Consider the following 22,518-nt stretch of genomic DNA (forward strand, 5'->3'; position numbering starts at 1 on the left):
ACCGCACCGTAGAGGAAGGGAGGAAGTGGGAGTGAAAGAAGATAGATAAAGAGGAGCCGTAATGAAGAAAATGAAAATTGTATTTGAGGAAAGGAAATTACGCAGTAACTGTCTCACAAAATTTAGGGGGGCACTTTTTTACCTAAAGTGTGGTCACTGATGTGAGGTTAAGATGTTAAGCTTCGCCCCTAAGAGTGGAATGCGACAGCGTCTTGCAACGCTGCCAAGGAGTCCATAGAACGCCATCGCCCATTCGGTTCTAAGCCTCGCTCGTCGGTAAATTGTTTTTTGAGGAAATGAAATGTATCTGTCTCTCATTTGTCGGTGGACACCTAAACCTCGCCGGAAGGGAATGGAGGAGAATGAGAGTGAGTGAAGACACCGTATTCACTTGACGCGCCTTTGTTCATTCCAAACCATCGAGCTGGCATGGCGGAGTGGATAGCGTGCTTGTCTCTCACGCCGAAGACCGGGGTTCGATTCCTGAGCTCGACCAATTTCTTAATCAGTTTTATTTATTTATATGGCCTGACTAGTAAGGCTAATTAGGCTAATTGGGTAATCAAGCAATTAACTAAGCTCAGTCCCACTTATACTATACGATCCCTTCAATTGGTTGCATGGTTACTAGCCAAATTCGGTTTGGAATGCGCGCACTGTGACGTCACGACCGTTTCCACCAATTGAAAAGCGTGGCATTTTCTGTCGACAACTGCTGCTTACAACGATGAGACATTAAAGGCTTCCGCCTTAAAATAGAAAACACAGAGCGATACCATGGAATTGAAAGAATAGTGTGCGAAAAGGCACACAATCACTAGCGAATTAAGCAATATTATCATCTTCCTGATGATCTCGAAAAAAGTTTCAAGTAGACACAGCACACTTTAGATATCAAGAAATGTCTAATACCTACTAAAGGACAGTGTGTTTTGTCGGACCGGAGTCGTTAAGGCCGATATTGTGCATTCACTTTTTTCTGCGGCTGATGTAACTTGTTCCTCGAAAAGTCGCGAAAAGTACGAAGCCATTTTCACGCCGGCTTGTGCCCTGCAATGCGCTGCAAACGGGTATAACGGAGCACTAAAAGTAGAGCTCGAATTTTCATCGAGCAACTCAAGGCAGCTCGGCCTGCAGCAGAGGCAGACGGCCTGCGCCTGGCGGCGAAGGAAAACGCAAACACAACCAAAGTGATTCCTGCGAGCGCGTTTCCAGTGTGAGGGGGCCAGTCATTGTTCAGAAAACCGCCGAGCATAGACACAGGCGAGGAGGATGCGCGAGGGGTCGCGGCACGGCGGCAGAATTGAGCTACTTTCAATATCAAGGAACTTTATTAGAAGCGGCTGGGCAGCGCCATCTGCTGGAAATATGAGAAATTACGAACGATGTCGATGAGCGCGCGCGGCCACCATGTGTTGTTTTGAAAGGTAATATTACTTTTGTCATGGACTAGCCGGCACGGTCTCGCAGTGGTTATGGCACTCGGCTGCTGACCTGAGACACGCGGGTTCAATCCCGGCCGCAGCGGCCGAAGTTTGATGCAGGCGAAATTCTAGAGGGCCCTGTACTGTGCGATGTCAGTGCCGTTAAAGATCCCAAGGTGGTCGAAATTTCCAGAGCCCTTCACTACGGCAGAACAGCAGATTGGGCGAGCTGGTGTTCCATGGTGACTAGTGCATTCAAAAGAGCGCTAAATAACAGGACCACAACAGGCCGTGTTTGTCTCCTCCTGTTTGTGGTCCTCTTGTTTAGCGCTGTTTATATGTACTTGTCACTACGGCTTCACTCATTGCCCTAGTCGCTTTGGGACGTTAAAACCACCATAAACTATAAATTTTCATGAACCGCAACAGTTTATCTGTGCAGTCTAGTTGGTGCCGAATAAAAATACTGAAAGAACAACAAAGACGGGAACACAAGAGGAGAAAGTGCGCAGAATAACGCTCGACTATGAAACCACTACCCTGTATCGTTGACCGGCGTCCTTTGTAGCTCTTCTTCTTGAGTTCGCGTTTTTATTGCTGGTTTGATTACGTTTAACATGGTATGAAACTGCATGTTGTACGTACATACAAAAAGAAAAGTTTTGTATGCGCACTGGGCAAGTGAAGAAAACAAAATGCCGTAAAAAGGACGAGATGTAGCAGCAAACCAATGCTCGAGCCGCAGACGCGTACTAAATGAGGCGCAGGTGTCTACTTCTGTGCAATCCGTGAATGTTTCATACCCATGTGATGGAGAGCCGCACACGGGTAACAAGAACTAAACATTGGTTCCTGCGGAGACCCTATTCGAGATTTTCATAAAGCCGTCGCCACGTCAAGGCGGCGCTGTGCAAAAGTGCAATAAGTATCGCTGCGTGCAGGAACCGTGTCGTTTCTTCCGTTTCCTAAGTTATTCACCAGGCGACTGAGAAATTATTACAGTTCTGCTGTGAGAATCTATAATATATGTACAGATACATGGCCGTATGTACCTAACGGAAAGAGCCAATAAGAGTGATTGCGTGAATTTTTCGATGAAACTAAGAGCGAGAGCATGGGATGGATGGAAACTTTATTAAGCAAGCGAGTTTGGACCGTGCAAGGTCTCAGGACCACCGCACAGCCCTTACATTACGCGCATGTGTCCAGGCCACGTAGGGCCATGGCACTGGCACCCCGGTTCACACAGCGAAGTTGCGCGTCCGGGTCCTGCGACGCAAGGAGGGCCCCCCATTCCTCCCATGTTCCGATGGCGGGCTGTCCCTGCCCGGGAGGATCGGCAGGGCAGCCGAAGAGGATGTGGTCCAGGGTGGCGTGCGGTTCTCCGCAGAGAGTGCACTCTAGGGAAACATGGCGGAAGTAGGATAGACGCTGAGGGTTAGGAAGAGTTCGGGTCTGGAGTCGCCTCCAGAGGATTTGTTGGGAGTGGGATAGGCGGGGGTGGGCAGGGGGATAGAGTCGACGGGCAAGGCGTGCTTGTTGAGTTAGTTCTGAGGACGTGTGTGCCCGCTGCCTCGAGAAATCCCGGCTGGGGTCGCCATTTGCCCGGCAAATAAGTCCTCGGGCTATGTTATCGGCGGCCTCATTTCCGGGATTGCCAGAGTAAGCCGGCACCCACACGAGCTCAATACGCCTATCGGGATTTAGGGTGCACATTCTCAATATCTGCCACGCGGTGAGATGAACGCGTCCGCAGGCGAAGGTTCCTGCGCTGTAGTGGAACGCTGTCAGGATCCTCGAAGCGTAGTTATTCTCAGTCATCCAGCGTACGTTTTTTAATAAATGATTTTCCTTGAACAGAAGGGCCTATATGAAGAAAAGACAATATTTTTTTAAGGAATATCGCTCAGGACACTTGACTGATGAGTCCATTTCAAGTGCGAAGAGTTGTGGGCGAGGCGGTCTCTGTAAATGTAGGCGTTATTACGGGATAGTGATATAGTGATATGCAGGTGTGTAACCAGAGGAGTGTTTCGGGTTCAGAGCACCCCCCAAAATTTTCTGAGCGCTGCAACCCCCTGCCCCATTCTTTCGGCCTTTTTTCGCCGCAGATTATTGGTTTATTCTGGAAAAGGTTGGCGTATGTTGTCGTGGTTCTATAATAGGAGGCGGCAGTTATTGCAAAAGAGTCACTCTTCTTCGCTATCACATGGCGTATGGCACTCGTTTAAATTGTAGGCACAGTTCAACCCGTTAAACTTACCTTTTCACGTTAGGCTACTTGTTTATCCTTTGCATTGTCCTCAAATGATCATAAGCGGTCGCAGATATAAAAAGTGCTGTTTGTTTTTCTTACAGCGCCTCTGTGGCCGGGCGCAGGTTCATGTACGCATGCATATGATGAAGTTTTGACAAATACCATTCGTTCGAAGTTGCTCACTCACTTTGTTGTAGAGCAGCAGCTTTTGTGTTGTTGTATAATATGTGCGAAAATTGTCAATAGCGGTGATTTATCGTACGATGTCATTTTTTGTGAGAAAATAAATGTTCTTTACGTTTAAGTCCTCGGAGTCCTGCGTGCATTAGCAGTTTTGTGCACATATTAAAATGAACGAAGCAACCAACTTTTCGCCATTAATGAAGAAGAAAAATCATTAGGTATTGTTTGGGCGTAGGCTTCTTGATTTTTTTTTTTTTTTTTTTTTTTTACCGGCGGCGTGTAACACCCCCGGAAAAATATTTCCGGCTACGTCACTGGTGGTATGGTGTATACAGTGAGCTGATGGGGCTTAATTTTAGAGCTTTAGCTCTACTACTCGCGTTACTCAAGGCCGTGTGAGTATGCAACGCGAGGACATTGTCTAAAAATGGCGGCCACTGCGGCTAGCGCTTGCACCAACAAAATTCAGATATCACGGCACCAACCTGGCCTCCTTAATACGTAACCATCGGTGGTATCCAGAAGTCACCAGGTGTTGCACCACCAGATACCAGGACGGTACCATACCAGGTGACCAAATCAGTTTCACAGTAACGCTCTATACATATAAGCACCACCTTAGTGGTGCACAAAAGTGCACACATACTACTATACCTTCGTTTGACTCTAAGTACCCCAGTGTGGAAACAGCCGAATTGAGCCTCTTAGTGGTACCATTTCTTCACATATTGTGACCAACTTAATTGGCGTAGAATATTCGGAGTTGTGTCAAACGATTCAGCTTGTTATGGAGCATAAAACTACTACTCGAATCAAACCTTACCATATAATAGGTAATCGTACCGACGACTTTTTTCTCCAAAATAATTGCTTGGATCTTCATGCGTCTATTAGGACCAAACTACTTTTTTTTTTATTCGAGAAGTCTGCCATGAGGCATAAGTTGAGAAAAGGGGGAGTGGAATGTAGGTTTCAGAAAGTTAAAAGAAGGAGTGTAGACCAGTTTCGGCGAGGTACTCGCATAGGCTGCTGGTGAAGTGATTGTCCATAGTCCACTTCACATAGTCCCCGTCGCGGTTCCACCACAGGCCGACCTCCCTGAGGAGCCGTTTTCTAATAGGGGCCGTCGCTACTACTTAGCTTGGGACATTTGAAATGATGTCAAACAATTTCTCTTATTATGCCGTATACGTTGACATCAAAACAGAGCGTGCAAAACAAAACAAACAAGCAAAACTTACAGCTCAAGCTCGATCATACGCTGCCTCAGCGTGTGGTAATTTTTGAAGTTCTTAAGGTGCCTTTTCTCAATGGTTCTTCTCAATGAATCGTGTGCCGGCCTTTTACACTTCGTTGCCTCCTCGACCAAAGGAAAGACTTGCATTAATGTTCTGCCTGCAGCTCAGTTGACAAAGGCGACATATGCATGTTTAGGAGCAACTAAATGAGACAGGCTTTTCCGGCGCCCTGCTTCCATGTGATCCCTCGCAAGTTTCATTGCAGGGAATATTTATTTATTTATTAGTACCACAAAGCCCCTCTAGAGGCATGACATAAGGGGTGGGAATACCTATCATTTAAATAAATCAGTGATGAATGATTTGAAGGATTCCAGGTCAGGATGGATGAAAGCTTCAGCGGGCAGGTCGTTCCAATATCTTGCGGTCTGGGCGAAGAATCATTTCAGGTGCGCCAAAGTGGATGGTCGATGTGTATGAACAGCTTTTGGATGACTGATGCGAAGTGAAAGGCGGTCTGCAGAGGTGATAACGAAATGACTTAAAGGCGAATGATAAAACCTGTGGAAAAGGCATATGCTACATTAGCAGTAACATATCAAGCATATAGGTTTTACTCGCCAAGCATCTGCTGTAGCTTCGCCAGAATATTCAGCGTTCCCAAGAAACGCAAATGGTTACGTTGATGTTTATGTTTTTTGAATGTCCGGAAGAATAGTGCAAAACCTATTTCTCTGATCTTGGGGAGTAAAGCCAACAAACATGGTCGTTCTTGAAAAACAACTTAATATTAAGAAACTGGAGAGAATCCTTCAAGGGCACTTCAGGGGTAAACGACAGGCCATCTGCGCACTCTCGAAACAACTTCAAGATGTCTATCATCGTCCTATTGAAGTTGTCTCTTTTTGTCAGTACCAAAAAATCATCCACATATCTGAAAATCTTCACCACCATTCCCTCACTGTGTCTACTAATTTGTTTATCAATCTCACCTAAGAAAATATTGCACAAAACAGGTGCTACCCTAGACCCGATACAGATCCCCTTTTTTTTGCACATAGACGCCGCCTTGCCAGCCTACATGAGTTGACCTTAAATAAAACGATAACAGTTCAAGAAAGGTGTCAAGAGGAACCCCGCACTGACCAATAAAGCCTACTTCATCATTGTCATCAGTGATGCACTTTTTTACTGCTTTCATAATCCCATTGTGAGGAAGTGAATAGTAAAGATCTTCAATGTCAATACTGAAGCCTGTACAACCACCTGGATTGCTATGCTTTAGGAAAAGGGTTACCTTGTCTGTATTACTAACCAGGAAAGAATCATCCACAACTAGATACGAAAGGTGCTTTTGTAGATAACTAGATACACAGTGCTGCCAAGTGCCAGTTTCCGAAATGATAGCTCTGAAAGGAATGTTAACTTTATGAGTCTTGGCGGAGAAAAACAGATCTAACTTATCACCTTGTGCTTTTGTAACAGCCGTCGCCAGCGGTCCAAGATTACATTACTTCAACCTAACTAACCCAGCGTGTGTAGCAACGGTTTATGCGGTGTGTGCATACAGAGCACGAGTTTTTGCCTGGCACTTCAAGAGAGGCTTGTGTCCACTGGAACTTCAGCTCTGCTGCGGTCCTTTACAGCGTTCAACGGGGCATTCTAGGATGATGTTTATGAGCAGTTTTTAATTTTAACATGAAAGAGTGATAAATTATTGCTAGGAAACTTCCGGCTCCAAGAATTTGTTTTTTCTTTACAAGTGCGCTACTCAGGCAGTACACACATTCCTTGCGATAGAAACTTCTCGGTACAATTTCGAGGGGTCACTTTCGCGCCGCCATAGTGCGCTAAAGAAAAATGATAGAAACGACAGCCCAAAATAATCCAGCACTCGGCCAGTTACCATGTGGAAGAAAGGTCTATTTTATTCAGCATTCCCGGTACCTCGTCTTGGCCGTTCTGAAAAAAAGGCAGCAGCACTAACTTTTCATTACAGTTGTCACAAAATACAATATTTAACTGACAACAGCACCAAACATATAAATTTTTGTGGACTAGTTTACTTGAGAGACATTCAGGCAACCTACATATTTTCGGTCAACATCAGGCCGTTACTCGTAATCGAAAAATAACGTAAACTTGTGGCTTAATCATTAATGTCATTGATTGTCTCCAGTCCAGGAGAACTCCCGTTATAATTTGAAAACCTGGTTTTGATGAAATGGCGTTCGTCAATAGTCAGGCATGCATAGACAAGCTATTAACGGATACTGAAACACTTGTAATAAAATCAGATGTAAAGAATATTTTCTTTTGTCACACTGTATTATACTGGCTGAATGAGTGAACAAGAAAACAGAATCAATCATTTTTTCTTGTAATGAAACCCTAGACGAAGCTATACAGGCAATTGGGAACAAGAACACAGTTATTCATAGGACACTCGCTCACCTTATCTGTATTGATCTATGAGCCTTTCGTGATACCTATATGTGAAAAGAAATGGGTATACGCTACATTTATAACGCAACGATGCGTTTGTCGTTCCTTTAGGCATCATCCTGTATATCACTAAACATATTTCTTTCCATTTATACGGTTCCCCTCCAAGTGTTTTACTGGCAGTGGTATACTCTCATCGGCTTCTGCAGTCAGTCTCTTATGAAAAAATTGAATACAGTCATTTTTTTCAGAACTTTTTCTGGTTCCTGATAGCCGTCAGCACTGGTTCTTGCGCTCATTTCAGAGCGAAATGATCTTCTCGCTACTCATGCAAAGCTCCAAGGCACACCTTGTCCTATTGTATATGCGGAAGGATTAAATGGTCCTGGTGTAAAAATTTGTGGGTATAACCTTCACAAAAAACAATAAAGTAATGAGCATGCTACCAAAGTATAGCATAATGGAGAAAATAAATTATGTGCTCCAATGCTACCTAAAAGCAAGGCAGAACAGCTACAAGGTCACTCAATGCGTACGCGTGCGCCGTCTTTGAAAGAGCGCCAGCTTGTGGAAGCAGAACCGTTGAGGGAGCGAGAGAGAGGTTTTCGTAAAAGCAAACCCGCAGTCACGTTCGGTGACAAGCCAACGAAAGCCATCTGAGAAGCTTGAATACCATCATGAGGAAAGCCGTGCAGGTTTAGGCAGTCATATAGCGAGGGATGCCTGCCCAATCGGGTCTCCACAGTCTGTGCTGCTACCACGTGCACACAGTGCGTACGCTGCATGTTATTTGCGCATGTGCACTGCTCTGGCATCATCGCTAAGTGCTGACAACTATGTCAGAAGTTAAAGACAAGGAGGCCCACCTTTATGAGTGACAATAAACACTCCCACTATAGTTAGCGGCATTTCAGAAGTGACTGTCTAGACAAGGTGCACATGAAAGGCTTTGGAGCTCAGAAAGGACGCTGATAGGGTCTGGTTTAAGCATTCCCAATTCTCATTTTTTAGCAAGAAGCTTTTTCTTTCTGATTTTGTTTTGATTTTTTAACTAGGAGGTGTTCACTTACTACGACTTGCGGATGGACACGCGGTAGGCTTTTAAAGTAGTAAAATAGAGTTGACGTACGAAAGCATGTGCTTATTCTTCGCCTCTTCTTTCTGGCATCTGCATGTGCACGCAACCGGGCTTCTCGCTCCTCATCTTCACACCTTCTCTCCACTCGACTGCAGCTGGCGCGACGCCCTCCTCCCATTGGCTACAGCTGGCGCGACGCTGCTCCGAACTTACCCGAGCTTCTTCCCATTGGCTGCCGCTTGTGCAACGCTCCTCCAGACTAGGACGAGCTTACTCGAGTTACTGCTAGGCTCCACACTAGGATTCATGGTTTGGATCGTGTTAAGTGCTGCTTTCGCTCTAAAAAACTGTTGTGTCCTTAGAGCTGTAATGCTGCATTAGGACATCATATAGTAGTGTGGTTTTAGAAGGCCTGAAAACTGAACACGGGCTACTGAAGACGCTGTAGCTTAAAGCTCCTTGCAAACACATGGGACATCGTAAATCCCAAACCGCATTCCACCTCCATTGATATGCAGCGGTCGCGAAAGGGTTTCTGTGCTCTTTCCTTGGGCTCAGGAGACGAACGCTTTAACGAAGGAACCATAGCGGCGGGTCTCTACGAAATGAGAAGTACGCTGTGTAAACCCACACAGCGCTACAACTGTATTTGCATTTTGGTGTTTTAGAATTTCATATTCCGTATCACCATCCGCGTACCCCCGATGCCACCTAATCTATCTCATATAATTCCTTGTGCCTGTCTCAAGAAACATATTGGCGCAAAACATGAAGTTTGAAATGTGTCAGCTGTTGTGTGAAGAAAATAATGCGCAGCATAAGAGAGAGAGATATTATATTATGGGTTAGGGGGTTTAACTTCCCACAGCGACTCAGGCTATGAGGGACGCCGTAGTGAAGGGCTCCGGAAATTTCCACCACCTGGGGTTCTTTAACGTGCACTGACGTCTCACAAAACACAGACCTCTAGAATTTCGCCTCCATAGAAATTAGACCGTCGAGCTGGGATCGAACCCGTGTGCCTCGGGTCAGCAGCTGAGTGCCATAACCACCGAGCCAGCACGACGGCAACAGAGAGAGGCATTTTTTAGAGATCATTAATACTTTCAAACCAATGACAATTTAATGATAGACTTGCACTAAAAACGTACATCAAACTACAGTTTACTATATGTTCTCTTTGCCTGCGGGGGACCGCAAAGCGTAATAAGCCGTGCAGCCCGAGTTCTTACAAAGAAAATGGCAGTTTCTTCATGATTATGAAAATTATTTATGAATATAACTTTATTGCTTCTATTTCCGTGAAGCAATCTGTGAAGTACATTGCAACGCTCAATTAAGCAAAGAGGGAAGAAAAGAGTTAACGGCTACAATGGCATAGTAGCAGGTTTTAATTGCTTGTCAGCAAGAGCCTGCAAAGTAACTTCGGTAAATATTCGACACTAATCTCGATAACCTTGTTTAAAGAGTTGCATAGAGCGTGAAACAATATTTTTATTTCCTAATTACAAAGCAATTGCATGCTGTGACCAAAGCCGTCCTGGGCCAAAAAAGAGTGAACTAGAACTTCAGGCTTCTGCTAAGAGAAAATGATTTGACAGTTATCAGCTTCATGCGTTGCCTGGTTTCATGACTATACGCCTTCTTTATATATCTCTCAGTTCCCACCAGTTCTTACACATGCAGTGACCGAGAAAGTGCCATAAATGAATATAATTTTTGCGTGTTTCAGGTTTTTTTTTTAATACGAGAGCGTTTTCACCCTCATGTGGGAAAAGATGTCCAGCATTGGCGGCGTTCGTGACCGTCTGCGAGCGGCCAGAGCAACCACTCTGGTAACCCAGGTGAACCACTTTGTTCGTGACCTTGAAGAGCTATAACAAATTGCACAATCCGGCGGGCACCGGACTGCTTACCCAGAACTAAGCAGCGTGGCAAGTGGCTGTTCAAGCAATGACTGATTGCGATGATTGCTTGGAAGGAGCCACCTGGGTCCAGAAGCCCCACCATCGGCAGCACATGCTTCGCAGGGCAGTGGCATATCGCTAATCCGCTGGACGCCTGCTCGAGGAGTGGTATGGGGGCTCCCAGCGATGTGGTATATGGCGTAGAGAATTGCTAATTCCGTATATACGGGCATTAAGCTATAAACTCTATCTCGTCATACCTTTAAGGTGGAGCTTGAGCTTGCCCTCGTGTTTCAAAAAAATCAGATCTCTGGTTTTCATAGTGGCATAAGAAGTCGGAATGCGGGTTTGAGTTCAATTAGCGATCGATTACCGGAGACTCTACATCATTAAATAGATCTGGAAACCTGCTACACAGCCTTTCAACATTAATTTCAGGTACTGGAATTCAATATCCACCTCGACTTGCGTTCACTATGCAGTGGCATTTGCCGCATACAAAAGAAGCCATTTTATTTATTATTCGCTTCTCTTACCTGTGCAGTTTCGGTTCAGTAAGCTGTAAGAGAACACCTTCTTCGACCCACGGCATCTACTGAACAAAAGAACTTTTGCGCGTGAGTCGAAGTACTGCAGGGGACATTCGTTCAGGTGAGTCAGCCAGTACCAGCAGTCACGGTTTGGAGGTCTAGGCTTCTTCGTCGGAACTGAAGAATAGAAATGACAGGGCAATAAAAAGTCATTATAAAATTTCGTTGGTCACAAGATTCGGAAATCTCTCTCGCGTACTTAAGAAGAAGGTAATTTGACTGTTTTCCGCCAAAAAAACTTTTTTGCGTTCCTATTGACGTCACTAGGCACAGAAGCTCGCCAAACACGTTTTGTTTAGACTGTGCATTATTTCTTTTTCTTCATGGTGCCATCAGGTAGCGATAACTAGCACATGGTGTCCTGTATTGATCGTGCATCAACTTTTTGCGAGGAGTGAAGTATGTTCAGTGTATTAGGGGAGGTATACTGCATACCCATGTAGAAACGACAGATTTTCGTGTAGGTAGGTGATGGCTGGTTGCCTAAACAGCACGGACGTAAGACAGAAGGAAAATTAAGCATTCATGAATGTTGCTTACACACCAGTGCATCGGTGTCATGGAAGACAATTTTCTGGTGGGAAGTTTTCAGTGGTTGCTTGGGAGCTTCTGGGACATTTTTTGCATAAAGTGTGATCATTGTGATTATAAACCATTAATCTCATGATATACATAGCGTAGATAGGCGGGCTAGTTTTCTACCTAAATGATATGCACGGAATTTGCAAAGGGGCTTTTTGGCGGACTAATTGCTCCATAAAGTAAAACTTGGGAAATAGCTCAAAGCTAAGAACGTGATACAAAGATGCTGAGTATTCACGACACGTCGCTGTCGTTTGCGCTGCTTGCCTCATTTAACAGCATGCAAATTGACTGGTTGTTATCAAGTCTTGTGCACGGACGTATATTTGCGTATCTCTGTTTTCGCGTGGAAGAATGCCCAGCATGGTTCTTTTATGGCATATGTCGTGCTCAGCTACGTCAAATAAAATTAGACGCCAACCTAAGATACGTCTGTACTCGCCTTACTTCTGCTGGACTATGTGGCTCTTCCAGCACTGTTGGTGTAGTGGCTAGTTGCCTTGTCCCCTTTATGTGTTGCGCTACACACAATTCCGCCTCGAATTTATGTGGATCTAGTCTACGTCTTTAACGCTCGAACCAATACATCAACCGGTCAACATTTTTTCTAGCTTTCAGCTCTAGGTCTTCTTTATTTCAGTTTTTTTTTTGCTCGCGCGACGACCAGTGATAGTAGGCTTCCACGAATACCATATGTGTGGGAGAGGGGGGAGGGAATTTAGAAGCATAACATGCTACACCCTGATTGCGGCTGATTAACACTGAGAGTTAGCTTGAAAAAGCAGAAGAACACAAAACATATCTTCATTCTTATATGAACGACCATCTACGGATGTAGCCAGTAGCGCGGTATAAACTGAACTATGGCAGAAGCCACAGCTTATTTTGCAAAACTTAGTGCGCAGCATGCAGAGGCCGTGCCTTCGATTTCTAATCATGGAGGCATGCGAAGTATTATGCATAGTCAGGTTACCTCTAAACAATAAGAATGATCAAGTAATTTCCTGTGTGAAAAGCAATAATGAAGACGTGAATCTTTTTGCTCTTTTTTTTTTCATTCTTCAAAGCTGCCGGCACGCGGCTTTATAGCATTTTTGGTGATGCAAGACGCGACCGGATTTATCTCGATTGATCGCAACCAGGCGAAGCCGATTATACGTTGTTCGAGCATGTTGTGTATCTCGAAAGTTCGCTATCAGCTTTAAATCGAGCTTGGCCGGGAGCGGCGGGCATTCTGTCCGGCGACGGCCTAGCACCCTTGTTGTTTTCGCTGCCACAGAGTGATTGAGTCCATCGTGGGCGCAGGTGTTCCCAATAAACAGTGTACTTTTAGAAGCACTTTTCGCTGTCTTTCTCACTACCTGGACTCCCGTCACCACCACGTGACCATATGTCAAATTCTTTATGAGGACTTTGGTTGCCTGTCAACGACTGTTGGCTTTGTCAGATGAGAGAGTAGGAACGTTTTTGTTATGCGCACGGCGTGCTTGAAACAAGTCACTTTCTGCTCTCACATACGCCTAGTTTTTTTTCTTCTTTTAGATGGACGCTTGTATGCGGCGGGCTTCAAGACAAAACGTGGCTGTGCCTGAAGCATTGCAGAATTGTGCATGCAAGTGATACGTCGAAACAATGTGGTCGAAACAATGAAGAGCTAGGTCTTTGTAATGCTGTTCTTCAGCAAAAGCAGATGAACTCAGCGTACGCGACGTGTACTGCTGGCGGAACCTGCGCTGCAATATCTCATACATTCTGCTGAAAGCTGCCTGTGATAGCGGTTTAGAATATAAAACGTGGGCGTTGCACTGCCGCAACAAAGAGGCCATCAGTACGAAACGGACGCTCGGGCCTCTTAACATGCGGCAAAAATGGCGCAGCAAATCTGCTTTCTTCGTTCATAGCGTAGTAAGTGAGGAAACACCACTGCCATATTTTAGTAGGCACAACTTCACAAAGAGCCTAATTTTGATGAGGACGAAAGCTTAGTAACATACTACCTGGATTGTTGCGAGAACGCAGTTATAGCGTGTTGAATCAATTCAACTCAGCGTCTGATTTCTGCGTACAAACGAAGTTTATTGTTCAGCTAAAACACTTAGGCTAAACAAATGACTCACCTGGCAGCTGATGCAAAGTCGTGCGCTAAAAAGGCGAAATAACGGCCGCCAGATTTAATCACTATGGGAATATTGATGATGGCAGCATTCTCTTTCTGCCCAGCGTGCCTGGGTGCACCAGGTACGAATAATGTTCTATAGGCCCCGGCAATTAGCATCGACAGATAAAACATTCACGCGAAGCCCCTATATCTTTTGTGCCAAAATAAAAGATATCCATGGGACAGAGGTTACCTTTCCGGCATGCATTACTGCATTCACTTTGTGATTCAAATGCGTTTTCGTGATCTGCACAGACAAAGTCACGTTCGCATTTACTGGTGCTGCCGTCGTAACTCCACATAAGGCGAATAATGGAGCATCCTTCCACCGTGCGTGCTGTGGTACAGTTTTTTCCCTTAGCAGCACCTGTTCCAAGATATGGAGTTGACGCGTGAAAACAAAAGAAGTCAGACTTTTTTGCACAGGCAGCAAATAAGGAGGAAAGAATATTTGGCCTTTTCCTTTCTTTGAAATTTAAATTATCTCTTTATTTACACAAAAACGGAGTCCGCAGCACTCTCTGAAAGAATACTGATGCCCAGTGACTTTTGCGTAAGACCGCTAACCCGATTTTGTGACCACGCCCCAGGACTCTATGTGCCTGATCTAAGAGCATTGACGTTCAAACGATGGTAAATGGTAAAATATGGGTCGCCGAAGCAGCACCCACTGTAAGTAAACAACTCCGTATACTTTGACATCGCGTTCTTAAAGTGTGAAATTCCACCGTCTTGAACATCGTTCGTTTTAATCAAACTTCCAAATGCCTAAAACTTTGCGAATACGTTTCACTTGAGTCCTTTGTTACTTTTATATAGTTTTTAAGCAACCAAAGCAAGTTTAAAGGTGCACTGAAGAGGATTCTGAACTTGTCTTTTTGCCGCGGGAAATCGATCTACACGTTCCGAGCTTTCTTAGAAACTGCGACTTATTGCCCTGTATGGCCGATTTCCCTAATTAAATCGAATTAATGTCCGGCTCCCGCCTTTATTTTTTGAATTCTCCCCTGTACGGTGGGCGGAGTCGACCAACGCGTGAAGTGCTTTTCAGCCAGCTGCGTGGAGGCTTTGCTTTCGCTTTATTTTATTTTTCAGGTTTTCATGAATAAATAGTTCCATTCGCGGATAATATAGCCGCAAAATAAGCCCGCAGAAATAAAAAGACGCGCGGACTATTTGCTACTACGGACTACTACGTGTTACTCCGCCGATGGCAGAGCGGCAGGCCGCAACGGGACTGGGTGAATGGCACTCCACGCGTTGGTCGACTCCGCCCATCGTACGGGGGAGAATTAAAAAAAAGGCAGGAGCCGGACATTAATTCCATTTAATTAGGAAAATTGGCCACACAGGGCAATAAATTGAAGTTTCTAAGAAAGCTCGGAACCTGTAGACAGAGTTCCCGCGGCAAAAAGACAAGTTCAGATTCCTCTTCAGTGCACCTTTAATGTAAGAAAAGAAGCCTTCGTTAGGATTCGCTCTGTAACCAGTGTTACAACGAAGCTTCGCTAGGAATGACGGGCTGTAACAAAATTTACAGCCCAAAAAAAAGGCTACATTCATTTATCAATGTTTCATTCCTTTTTTTACGAGTTAATATTTATTACATGCCCAGAAAAAAAATGTCATTCTACGTTTGCAACTGTGTCGAAGCTGGCTGGGTGGAAGGCTTGTGGTGAAATAATAGGAAGATCTTTCAATGATGAGTATTAGTGCAGGATCTAAACCTTTTTCAGAAATATTTCTGTAGCACAATGACAAAATCTTCTCTTGGCAGTTCCAGCCCACTGTGGTGCATATGGGTTTGCTATTTGTAGCTATTTCCTATTTGTTTCCTATTTGTAATGATTTTTTTCAGAACCATTACTGTATCTCCTGCTTCCTCACCCCTTTCACTACAACTTGAAAGAAAAGCAGTGTCACCCAAAGGTGCATTCAAGATATTCGCTGCTGCAGAGACCGAATATTGAAGGATTGAATCCAGGCTGGCTATAAAAAGACGGAAGTGCATGCCGTGAGTACATAAATGTCTTGCATAACTCTCTGCGTCTGCTAAGAACAGCAGTTAGCATTCAGTGCGCTGGTCATGGTTGCGTAGGTTGGGTTTAATTGAAATTATTTTGACAGTCTAAATAAACCGCTGCATAAAACCAAGTTTTTCAGCCAGGGTTCTCAGCCCTGTCACAGGCATCTGAAAGTAGTTCCTGTCTATTGCAACGTTGCTTAGGCAGTAGATTTCGATTGTTTTCAATAATTCTGGAGCATTTGAGATTTTATAGCGCACAAACCTTATTTCTTTCTGGGAAGGATGGAGACAAAAGCGCTGACCAGAAAATGTGCTAAGGCAGTGTGAATGACAATTTCTATGTGACATTAACTGGAAAGTCATGGCGTGCCAGGTGGCCAAATATTTCGTAGCTGCATACATTAAAACGTTATAGTTACGCCATCCAACACGAAGGTGCCAAATGTGAATAATGCTGGAAAAAGTGTAGACAGCAGGAAACCTAGACGCACAAGCAGGAGGCTGACAATTTCTTTTGCGCATCCTAACTCTAACCCAATGAACTTCCCTCTCCCAGAACTTGATTCCGTCATCTTGAGAGAACCTCCATTATTTTTTTGGTATTCGAGCCATGCTATCGTCGGACGGGAAGCACATTGCAAGCATCGCACAATACATTGCTTATTAAAACCGAACAGAACAAATTTAACTCTACACAAAAAACAAAATTCGCAGCGCACCACACTCTACACCGTTTACTATAAGCAAAAAGAATAACATTTAACTGTCCTCGAGGCATAAATTTCACCGCATGGCAGTGCGAATAATAAAGCTACCTGACTAGAAAATTACCGTGATCATCTGCAGGTCCTAAACACACCACCGAGAAACGATCATAGTGACTCTAAAAACGCAGCGTTATTCCGCGCTAGCCACTGTACAAGAAGCAATGCTATTGCGTTTACCCGAAGCTACGCGCAATCGCGCTCCACCATGCACAAAGGTTGCGCGGTGGTTCTTCTAACCAAAGAAGGCGAATGTAACATGCTCATAGAAATCTATCCTACGTTATCGAAGCTCGACGGGCTGACAACGACCGGGCTTCTGCGGCCGATTCAGCCGCTCGCTCCAGGTGCTGCTTCTACTCCAACGTTACACCGACACTGCTTATCCTGGAAAGATGGCGCTTCCACACCTTGCATGCTGGCCTCACCGCCAGAATAAAGAACTTTACAACCAGAGCCCCCTCTCTTTATACCCCGCCGGGTGGGAACCTCGGCCTTAATCTAGCAACCTCCAAGACCAAGCGTTTGCACGCCGCTCTTAAGGCGACAAACTTTCCGGGCATCGCAGGTGCACCCACTTGTAACCATACGATGGCAAAGACGCGCACTTATCCTTTGCAGGCATATCAGGCGAGCGATATAGCAGAACCATAGGGAGTGTCATGGGCACCACAAAGTCACTGCTTACGTTTCCCACATAACCTGCTTTGGCAACAAAATTGTTTTTATAGCTTTCCAAAGATCACGGCTTGTTGAAACTACGCCATTGATAACAGTGTTCGTAGCCAGCATAAGTAACGTATATATAAGTTTTATAGGTCAGATACGTCTCCTTCAAATGTACAGTCTTTGTCAAAACTAACTAGGCTCCATGGTTTGTTTCTCATTCGTATAATAGAGCTCGCACGGCTTCCCTAAAGATAAAAAATTTCTTTGAAGGTAAGAACAGGGGTTCATCTTACCATACAGAGATTTAGAACTTGAGGGCTGACATAATAGCTTTAATATACGACTGAGAAGAAAAACGTGCAGCCTGGTTACTTTTGACAAAGACTGTACGACTGAATAACCCTTTGCCTGCTACTCAAGACGCAGTCCTCGTCACTCTGAAAATTGCGGTCTTGAACTTGTCGCTGAAAATCTGCTTACACTGCCACACGCAGTGAACATTACAGCAGCCGCCACTTACGCAGACGCCGTCCGTTTTTAGCTCATTTTCTTCTCGCACATATCAGTACTGTAGGCTCTAGTTGTATGAGTCGTTCTTCAAGCAGGTATCTGCAGGTGTAGTGGATCGAAACAACGGTGCACCGCCAGTTGAAGTGATTGTGCATTGCTCCTTTCATTTCAATGCTCGCAGTTTCCGTTGCTTTTAGTGAATAGTCATTCTTCTGGGAAGAAAGGGGCAACATCATTGCCCATATCCGAAATCTTTGGCTAAAGTTCATGTCACCTGGACAGTTGCAAGGTGTTTGTCAGACACTATTGCATGTTTGAGATGCTTTTTGTGTCCCGGCACGTTCGTCGACCTCACTGGAACATGCGAAGGAAATCGGTGCTCTCCACTTGCAACGTCGACGTAAAAGAATGTAACATGGGAATCCCCTAATCTGTTGATTGCTGCAAGCTTTGCGGCGACCGGAGTATGAGGCGTACGCTAAATTTTAATTCCGCTGCAACTTTCAAGCTTCAGCTTCCATTTGTTCGGCGCTAGAGTGGAACCTTCAATACCCATAGGGCGCGTATAGTTCCGACCTTTTCCCGGTGGCACATCCTCTGCCTTCGAGCAGCTCGCTCTTTTGTGAAAACTTTCTTCCTCAACCACAGCCTATGCTGCCGGAAGGAGCGACCAATCAGAGATGAATGAATTATTTAAATACCTAAATAACAGTTTTGTATACTGTCCCCGCTTTAGGAATCAACTTTTTTCAGGCCCCTTTTTCTATTTTGCCAGCATGTGGTTTGAAAGCTGATCAGCGCCTACGAAGTTTAGCCTTCGAGCTGTGCTCTGGTTTGGACATAGATTGCGGCTGGAACAGTAATTAGGCAAGCCAAGCTAGAGCTAGATAACTAAGTCTAGTTTTATGGCAACAATACTGGCTCGTCCGCAGCAACAACTCTAGGAAGCATGCAGTGCCGTAATCGCGTGACTCTCGAGCACTCTTGACCGCAATTGTAGCACTGTAGCAAAGCAGGGTCAGTGTGAACGAGTTAATTCCTGCATCGCAGCGTTGCATCTCCTTGAGGATTTCTGCGCTGGCGTAATGTCCCGTTACAGCTGGCAGTAAGCTGACTCTTTTCGAAACCTGTAGCCTGCATGCCACATCTGTTTACGCCCAAGAAACGTTCCTGTACAATTCCTTCCATGACTTTTGCTTTGTTGTCGTTCATTTTTACGCACTCGTTGCCTGCAGGAAATTATCGCTTTAATGCTGCTCCCTCTTCAAGGTTATTTGTAAAAGCGAATAAGTACTTAGCGATACTCCAGCCAGCCGCTGCGTTCGTCCTCTCTGAGGCGCCAGTTAATTCATCAGCAGTCCTTTAGCAGTCCATTTAGCGGTCCCTTCGGCAGGCAATTTGAAGGGGGTTTTATTTTATGTATTCGTCGGGCAGCATATTGGGTATCCTTCCACAACACGGATCCTTCCGTCTTCCATCCCTATGCACATTTCATTCTGAGAACAGAAGCAAACCCAGTGACAGAGAGTGCGTTCTACCATAAGCTGAAGCCTTTAGCTCGCTCAAGGGACGAGTCGTTATGAAGCTGCAATGAACAGAGGAGTCCGAAGTGGCCTAAACTTTAACTGTGCGCACCGCTGAACTATATATGATGTTTTATTATACCTACAGTCTTTAGATAAGCCAGTACTCTCTAGAATGAAATTAGAGCCATTAACAATTTTATAAAAATAAATTATATATCCAACCTTTAAGTATTATTAACCAAATCAGCGATCACTCGAAAGGAGTGAGTGAATTTTGGTGAATCGAGGGCTATTTGAAAGACCTTTTACTTAATAGTTTTTGAAGGTAAATAAGTCAACAGATGTACTGTACACAGTAATGAGAGGCGCACGAAGCAGACAGGGACACGCTAACAATTTAGCATTTCTTCTTTAATTGCAACCACGACCTTGCCATAAGCATCCATACAAGTAGTAGAGTCATAAAAGACAGGCCAAAATCACGAACAATGGAGCCTCATCTTCCTTGGGGTTTTTGGTGAGTTGTGTACAAATGTGATAATTTTCTGGGGGTTTATGGATTACCGCAACAGCTTATACACCAATACGAAATAACCTTGTGACATGTGAGTTTAGCAAAATATGTCTCATGCTTGTCTCAACTTCTTTGCGCAGTTCTTTTGGAATACCTTTGTAGAGAAAAATGAAAAAAATATCGTGGAACAATACCGACTTATACCTCAGATAACATCACCATAGCACTGGTACCTTTGCTATATACGTTTGACTCGGCTACTGACATTTTTGTTTAGGTGAAAACGGTTTTTCATGCAGAAATCACACAAATTTTTGCCCACTACGCACTACGAATATGTATTACGACGTAGTCTGTTATCACGATAGCATTCTGCATTTGAACTTCTTTACGCCTAAAGTAAGACGAAGAAGGAAACGTGCAAATCTCCTTGACTCGGCCATTCATTGCTTTAATGATGCAAGTATTGCCGTTTCCCCTACCTGGCAACACTATTTGCTCTTCGGTCAACCACACCTGTGTACAAAAGTGACCGCATTTTAACGCGGAAGCCTTTAATGCCTCATCGTTGTAAGCAGAAGTTGTCGACAGAAATGTCACGGTTTTCAATTGGTCGAAATTGTCGTGACGTCACAGTGCGCGAATTTCAAACGGGGCCAATCGTAATTTGGCTAGTAACCATGCAACCAATTTACTTGGAGCGTCTGAGTTTAATTAATTACTTAATTATTCAATTAGCCTAATTAACCTTTCTAGTCAGACCAGATAAATAAACAAAATCTAGTAGGAATTTTTTCGGGGTGGGGAATTGAACCTGGGTCTCTAGAGTGCGAGACGAGCACGCTACCACTCCGCCATGTCAGCTCGATAGTTTAGAATGAACAAAGGCGCGTCTAGTGAATACGGTGTCTTCGTTCACTCCCATCTTCCTCCCTTCCCTTACGGCGAGGTTCAGGTGTCCACCGATATAGGCGAGACAGATGCATTTCCTTTCCTCAAAAACCAATTTACCGACGAGCAAGGTGTACAGCCTAACGAGCGATGACATTCTGTGGACTCCCTGGCAGCGTTGCTAGACGCTGTCGCGCTCCCCTAACAGGCGATTGTTAACATCTTAACCACACATCAGTGACACAAGCAGCAACCCCGCGCCTAAGGTTTCCGCGCCGCCGCACTTTAGGTCAACTAAGTGCTCCCCGGAATTTTATACGCGGTAAGTATCACCGGCACACCTAGAACTACATTACCCTCCACTAGCAATGGGCAAACTCAGACGCAAATTTATCGAAGAGGTCTGATCTCCTTCATGACAACACAACTTTCAATAAGTCGCCACATTTCACTTCGTGCATTCAAAGCGCCGACCGTCAAGGAGCAGGACGATCTAGCCTTATCGGAAAAGCGGAAGAGCAACAGAATTATATTGCCACACTCCGAAAACAGTTGAAGGAGAACTAAATGCGCTATTATCACGAGCTGATTTCCGCAATCACTATCAGTACACATCCCACCCAAAATGTAATAAATCTATTGTATTCAGCAGGTATAGCCTTCCAGGCAGGATAAGATGCTATCGTATATTATCGTAAATCAGGGCGACGATTTCGGCAGGCAGTTTTCCAGCTTAAAGCTCATCTTTGCGGCTGTAAGGCAGTTAAGCAGGGCTTCATCATCCCACACATCCGATTCGACTTCGGTTGGACATAGAAAACTTACCACTTCTGGCCTGTGGAACGTTGGTATAGACGATGAGGATTACCACCGTGATGCATAACTTGTACATTTCAAGATTCTTATAAAAATATTTTTCCGCAGTAGAGTGTGCCCCAGCGAAGCTCACGCGTATGTATTCCTTAGTTTTTTGACAAAGCCCCAGAGAGGTTTTCCGGCCGCTTTTTCTAGGAATACGTAGTTCGGGTTTTGACGGCTCTTTTGAAACAGTTTTTTGTTCTGCATAAAAGCGCTTTATACGATGTAAAATCTGCAGGGCTTTGCCTTACAAGTCGCTCTATTGTCTTTTTGACACAATGACCATTGTGTGAGGTCATTCACCTATGTTGCAGAAAAAGCTTAGTCAGAGCACTTGGTTGTATAGTGACGTTTAAAAGTGCTCGAATTGCCACGCACGAAGGCAAAACGCAAAACGATGGGCAAAGGATGGGCATTGACCATCGTCATGTCCACTTGCGTCTTTTACGTCCGTATTCATTCGCTCTGCTTTAAGACGTCATCAGCCGATGTCCACCTTTACGTATATCACTATGCTCTCACGTGCCAGTGACGACACGAAGGAACAAAAGAGGACAGATGCTTTCGCAACAAACCGTTTAGCGAGAGATGTGACGAGCAACAAACTGAATCTCAGTTCATAGTATCTTTGCTGATGTTATCGACCGTGTTATGTTAGCATTAGTCACGACATTCAGGAAATTGGTTTGCTTTGGATTATTGGGGTTTAACGTCCCGAAGCAACTCAAGCTATAATGGTCGCCGTAGTGAACGGCTCCGGACATTTCGACCACCTGGGGCTCTTTAACGTGCACCGACACGCACAGCACACGGACCTCTAGAATTACGCCTTCGAAATTCGGCTGCCGCGGCCGGCATCGAACCCGTGCCTTTCGGGCCAGCAGCCAAGCGTCGTAAC

General features: G+C 44.8%; 1 protein-coding gene across 1 annotated transcript; it reads right to left on the minus strand.

The window, feature by feature from the left end:
• Window positions 1–7,008: 7,008 nt before the first annotated feature.
• On the minus strand, window positions 7,009–21,714 carry LOC149328638 (uncharacterized). The gene is made up of 4 exons (XM_089561014.1): window positions 21,588–21,714; window positions 14,056–14,229; window positions 11,069–11,239; window positions 7,009–7,064 (listed from the first exon to the last, which is right to left on the minus strand). Exons 1-4 carry the CDS (start codon window positions 21,652–21,654, stop codon window positions 7,030–7,032), a joined length of 447 nt encoding a protein of 148 aa, XP_089417140.1. The 5' UTR covers window positions 21,655–21,714; the 3' UTR covers window positions 7,009–7,029.
• Window positions 21,715–22,518: the final 804 nt, after the last annotated feature.

Source organism: Amblyomma mixtum, chromosome 9 (genome assembly GCF_055824585.1).
Source record: "Amblyomma mixtum isolate Tamu chromosome 9, ASM5582458v1, whole genome shotgun sequence".
Taxonomy (NCBI): Eukaryota; Metazoa; Arthropoda; class Arachnida; order Ixodida; family Ixodidae; genus Amblyomma; species Amblyomma mixtum.

Excerpts from the sequence above, each read along its gene's own strand:
- LOC149328638 (XM_089561014.1), bottom strand. The coding sequence starts at position 21,654 with ATGTACAAGTTATGCATCACGGTGGTAATCCTCATCGTCTATACCAAC. Across the intron at positions 14,230-21,587 it reads CGTTCCACAGGCCAGAAGTG|GTGCTGCTAAGGGAAAAAAC; the intron begins GTAAGTTTTCTA and ends ATCTTGGAACAG. Across the intron at positions 11,240-14,055 it reads CAGTAATGCATGCCGGAAAG|TTCCGACGAAGAAGCCTAGA; the intron begins GTAACCTCTGTC and ends TCTATTCTTCAG.